General features: G+C 50.4%; 1 protein-coding gene across 1 annotated transcript in view; it reads left to right on the forward strand.

Annotated features, from left to right (window-relative positions):
- Nucleotides 1-1290: 1290 nt before the first annotated feature.
- The window catches only part of SLC25A48 (solute carrier family 25, member 48), a gene marked incomplete at its 5' end in the record, with an annotated part of 9422 nt that continues 5842 nt past the window's right edge, over nucleotides 1291-4870 (forward strand). Inside the window, 2 exons of the mRNA XM_008937753.1 lie at nucleotides 1291-1334; nucleotides 4422-4493. Coding sequence (XP_008936001.1) covers nucleotides 1291-1334; nucleotides 4422-4493 — 116 coding nt within the window. The remainder of the gene's footprint in view (nucleotides 1335-4421; nucleotides 4494-4870) is intronic.

Genomic DNA, 4870 nt, shown 5'->3' on the forward strand with positions numbered 1-4870 from the left:
CCGGGCTCGCAGGGGAGCACCGGGGCTCCCCCGCCGCGCATCCCCCCGGGAGAGAGCTCGGACTCCCCCAATCCTCACAGGGCAAACGGGCCCCTGGCCAAGCTGGCAGGGAGGGCATCGATCCGGGCTGCCGAAAACGCTGGTGGCAAACACCGGGAGGGGAGAAAGCAGGAGGGAAAGGGAAGGAACGCGGGATGTCTCACGGAGCTGGGGGTTTAGTAGCCCCCCTCCGGGGCTGGGCAGAGGGGCAGTTGTGGCTCAGGGCATGGCAGAGCTCTTTGCCCAGGCTGAGGAGGGAGGTGTGAGGGGGTTCATGGATCCTGACCGGGCAGACGAGGTGAAGAGGTGAACTGACTTAAAAAAAACCCCTGAGCCTGTGCCAGAGGGTTACTGATTTTTTTGGGTCTCTGCAGGAGGTTGTGCAGCACGTGGCTGCCCCGCTGCACCCCCCCAGGAGTGGGGCAGGGTGTCTGGCCAGTTTTCATAGCATCGTGTTGGTTGGAAGGGAGCTTTAAGATCATCCAGTCCAACCATTAACCCAGCACTGCATAACTCACCCCTAACCCATGTCCCTCAGCACCACATCTACACGTCCTTGAAACCCCTCCAGGGATGGGGGCTCCACCACTGCCCTGGGCAGCCTGTTTTTGTGTAAAGCCTTAATTTCTTGACTAAAGACATGATGCTTTTTTCAGCCCTAATCCACCACAAGTGTGAAATTTCATGTAGTCCCTAAGGCACTTGGGGACACGGGTTTTCACAGAGGCAGCACAAAGTACCCACCACCTCCACAAACACCCTGAAAACTGCTGGTATGGTCTGCAAGAAGCACACAAACCCTATCCTGGCCATGGCTGGTTGGGACTGTAGAGATGGATACAGAGCAGGACTCTCTTTATCTGAATCATGCCTGACAGATCTCTCTATAAACTGCTCTTAAAACAGCAAAGGGTGGGGGGGTTCACTGTTCCCATCAGCAGTCAGCTCTAGGGCATCTCTGTCTGAGCCAGGAGAAAGCATTTCCTTGTGTCTGACCCAAATCATACCATTTTGAGGCCTAAAAATTTGCATGAGCTTACAAGAGTGCAAGAGGGGTCGTTCATGGACAGGACATACAAACACAACACCCGCTCCTCTTGCTCAGGTGCCTTGGAGATGTGAAGCTGAGGGAGTCTTGGCCCAGCAGAACTCTTCCTATGGCAATCTCTCCACCCCTATAAACCCATCACTCCCTGTCCCACCACTAGAGCTTCTTTAATGTTCTGTGTAATACTTTGCTGTCCTCCCCAGGAGCTGCCAGCGTGGTTGTGGGCCACCCCCTGGACACGATCAAGGTAAGACACCTCCAACTAGGCTCTCACATCACCACCCAAAACCCCACTGATGGGCAGGTGGCCTCTCTCTAGGTGAGGTTTCAAAAGACCTCCACTTCCTCGGTCACCCCAAAGGCAAATTTAGCCTGGATACAAATATTGCCCCAGGTTTCCTCCCTCTCCAATGTGTGTTTGGAACGAGAAACGACAAGAAGAGGCTGATAGGTGTGAGTTCCTCCAGTGAGGATTAATGCTGAACATTAAACCCAGCCTTATTTAATGTGTGGTTTACCAAACAGTTCTGCCAATGTTTTATTGAACTTTGCCACAGAGGAGTATTCAAAGGGCAGCAGGGGAAGGATATTTGTTTTGCTGCAGGCACATTTTTTATGTGTTTTCCCAGCACTGGCAACACTGGAAGGGCAGAGTGCTGAAATTTTACCCCAGGGCTGTAAGATGCAGTATTTACTATTCCTACAAGACAGTTATTCCTCAGAGGGAAGTATTTAGAGATGGAAGAAGATATTTGCTGGCGTGACGCAGACGAGCCCACTCACAGCCCAGCACAGCCCAACCCAACCACTCTGACCATCCCTACTGACGCAGAGAGACACAGGAAGGTCCTTTCTGGTTTTGTGTAGGCACCTCTGGCCAGCTTTCATTGCTTCAGCTGCTCTGCCCATCTGCCCAGATCTGGCTCCAAGAGCCAGTGGTCCTGTTTGCACCTCAGAGACCCCTGAGCTGCTGAGGTGATACCAGCCCTGGGAGCGTGGCCGTGGGAGGATGGATGCAGACCCCACACTGGAGGAGCTGCATGATGGGCAGGGCCAGGGCAGGCTCTGCCCAGGGTTGCCAAGGCAATGCCCATCTCAGGCTGGCCATCAGGGCCTCAGTGCCAGGCTTGGGTCAGCTTGGCAACAGCTAAGAAAGCATCCTGCTGGGAAGCATCAAGTTTCTGGATGCCAAGAAACAGGGAGCCCATCCTTCAGTGCTTACAAAGACAACTGTCAGGCTGACCCCTCTGCTGCCCTTGGCTTTGGACGTTGCCTGGGAATACCAAGTAGGCAGATTTGTTACCTTTCCAAATGTAGGGGAAGAGAAGAGCAAAGGAGAGTTTTTGTACAGTGCTGAGCCAGCAAAGGGGCAGCTCAGAGGCATTCACAGCCTTCTAGAGTCAGGGGGTCCTTCCCCACCAGGAGGAGGGGACAGGACTGGATGAAAGGTTGGGTTATGTGGTATTCACACCATGGTCCCATCAAGCAGACCTCCTCCTCCTCCAGCTGACCTCTCCCCAGCACTGCAGCTTCCATCAAACCCAAGCAGCTCTTTTTAACACAGCTCTACAAAATCTAAATAATTTTCCATTTACTCCCTTTTCATCCTCCACATTGTATTCGTTCCCCCAGAACTTTCTTCTGTTTCTGGGTGTCACCCAAGAGCCCTGTTGTGTTAATTAAAATGTACCAGAAAGAAGCTTCCTGAGGAATATCCATACTGGGATCAGTTGGCAGAGATGCCAGCAAGGATTTCAGGGTGGGTGTTAATAGATGAACTAAGGGGCATGTGTGCAAGGAGCAGCTTGGGAGGACACTCAGTTGCCCTCAGTTACTCCAAAAATATATTAACCTGAACCTCCAAATGCCTGGTTACTGTGTAAATGAGAAAAAAAACCCAAGCCCATGGAGGGAAAATGGCAACATCTGGGCTAAGAGTGCAGATGAAGCCAGGAGGGAACGTGGGGCTGTGAGCCCAAAAGTGAGGCATTGGTGGCCCAGGCTGCCCAGGGAGGTGCTGGAGTCCCCATCCCTGGAGTTGTTCAAAAACATATGGATGTGGCACTTGGTGACATGGTCTAGTGGTCATGGTTGTGTTGGGTGATGGTTGGAGTTGATGATCTCAGAGGTCTTTCCCAACCTTAACGATTCTATGACAGTCTGGAGGACACACACTCCTTTGGACTTTAAAAGCCCAAACAAAATTCCTGCTTCACCCTGGTGTAGGTTGGCTCTATGGCAATCTGGACACACACTCCTTTGGACTTTAAAAGCCCAAATAAAATTCCTGCTTCACCCTGGTGTAGGTTGGGGCCAACCCACCACAGGGAACTGGGCACTGTCCCTCCAGGCCTCCTTTTGTCACTCCCAGTACCAGCGATGCTGATGGGTAGGACCAGAAATGCTGTCCCCATTCCCTGAAATCATCCTTGATGGAGCACGTGTGAGCATCTCCCTATAAAAACTGAGCTCTGGCCTCAGCCAAGGTCAATTGCTGAAGCTCCAGGTCCTGCAAAGTGAACAGTGTTTCCATTTCCATGCACAAGTCTAAGCCCAACGACTGCTTCCCTTGTTAGGATGGTTTTAGGGCAAAATTGTGAGCAGCCTGAATGAAGGATGATCTAAATATATGGGTGGGGATATAGAGATGTGTGTGTGTGTGAGAAGGGGACAGTATTTTGGATGATACAGGCTTTGCTGTGACTTACACACCATTTCTTACAGCTGTTGTAGGCACTTTTTGGAAGGCCTAGAACCATTGCTTTCCAAAAATGAAACATTGTTGTTGGAAATGAAGTAAAAATGTATTTTTGAGTGAAGCACGGAGAATTTCTGGGATGGAGCTGAGTTACTTTGGCTCCATTTACTATTTCTAGGTTGTAAAATCCACCTTGGATCTGAAGGCTCCTGGAAGCCTCCCAAGGGAGCTCTCCTCTCCATCTTTCAGCAAGACATCCCAACCTCCACTGAGGGTCCCCAGATGGAGGAGACCACATCCCTCTCTGATTTCCAGATAAATCAGGACCTTGGCAATGACAGCAGGCTGCTGTGACACTGTGCCTGGCCAGGGCAGTCGCTCTGGACTCGAGAACAATTTGACAGTCATCTATTCCAGATGTTGCAGAAAGCTTCAGACCTCTGAGGTCCTGTTTAGCCCTGCTTCTGGCAAAGTTCAAGGAGGGTGGATGTTTATATATCTGATTTTATTGCTCTGTTTTCTTTACAGCTAAGGAAGGATTTGCTTAAAGCAAAGTACACATTGTTAACGTAGCAGGAGCTTTCTCTGGGCTGGAAGCACAGGATTTTAACTTCATTTCACCAATTTCTTTTGCAGACCCGTTTGCAAGCTGGACAAGGGTATGGAAATACACTCACCTGCGTTCTCACTGTGTACAGAAATGAGTCTGTAAGTACTTTATCTGACTTAAAATGTGCTGGAAATGCAAATAGATAAATAGATGGATCCATAAAGCAATTAGACAAACTCATCGTTGACACCAGAAGTTTTATTAAGGCTGAGAAAGTTGGTGCAGCTGAGCCTGTAAGTCTGTTGTTTAGGTCTAAGGTAACTCTTTTGGTTACTCCAACAGGGAAAAGGGGGATCCCAGGCACAGAGTGATACTGTGGGTCATGGTGTTCCATCCACAGTGGCTCTTTTGCCCACACCCACTTTCAAAGCTCTACTATTTTGCTGAGTTGGGTGATGCCAGGACAGAAGCTGGCCACACGATGGACTTGCAGATGGCTTCCCATGCTCTGCACAACCTTGAGAAGTCTTCAGCA

This window comes from Merops nubicus, unplaced genomic scaffold (genome assembly GCF_000691845.1).
Source record: "Merops nubicus isolate BGI_N331 unplaced genomic scaffold, ASM69184v1 scaffold2313, whole genome shotgun sequence".
Taxonomy (NCBI): Eukaryota; Metazoa; Chordata; class Aves; order Coraciiformes; family Meropidae; genus Merops; species Merops nubicus.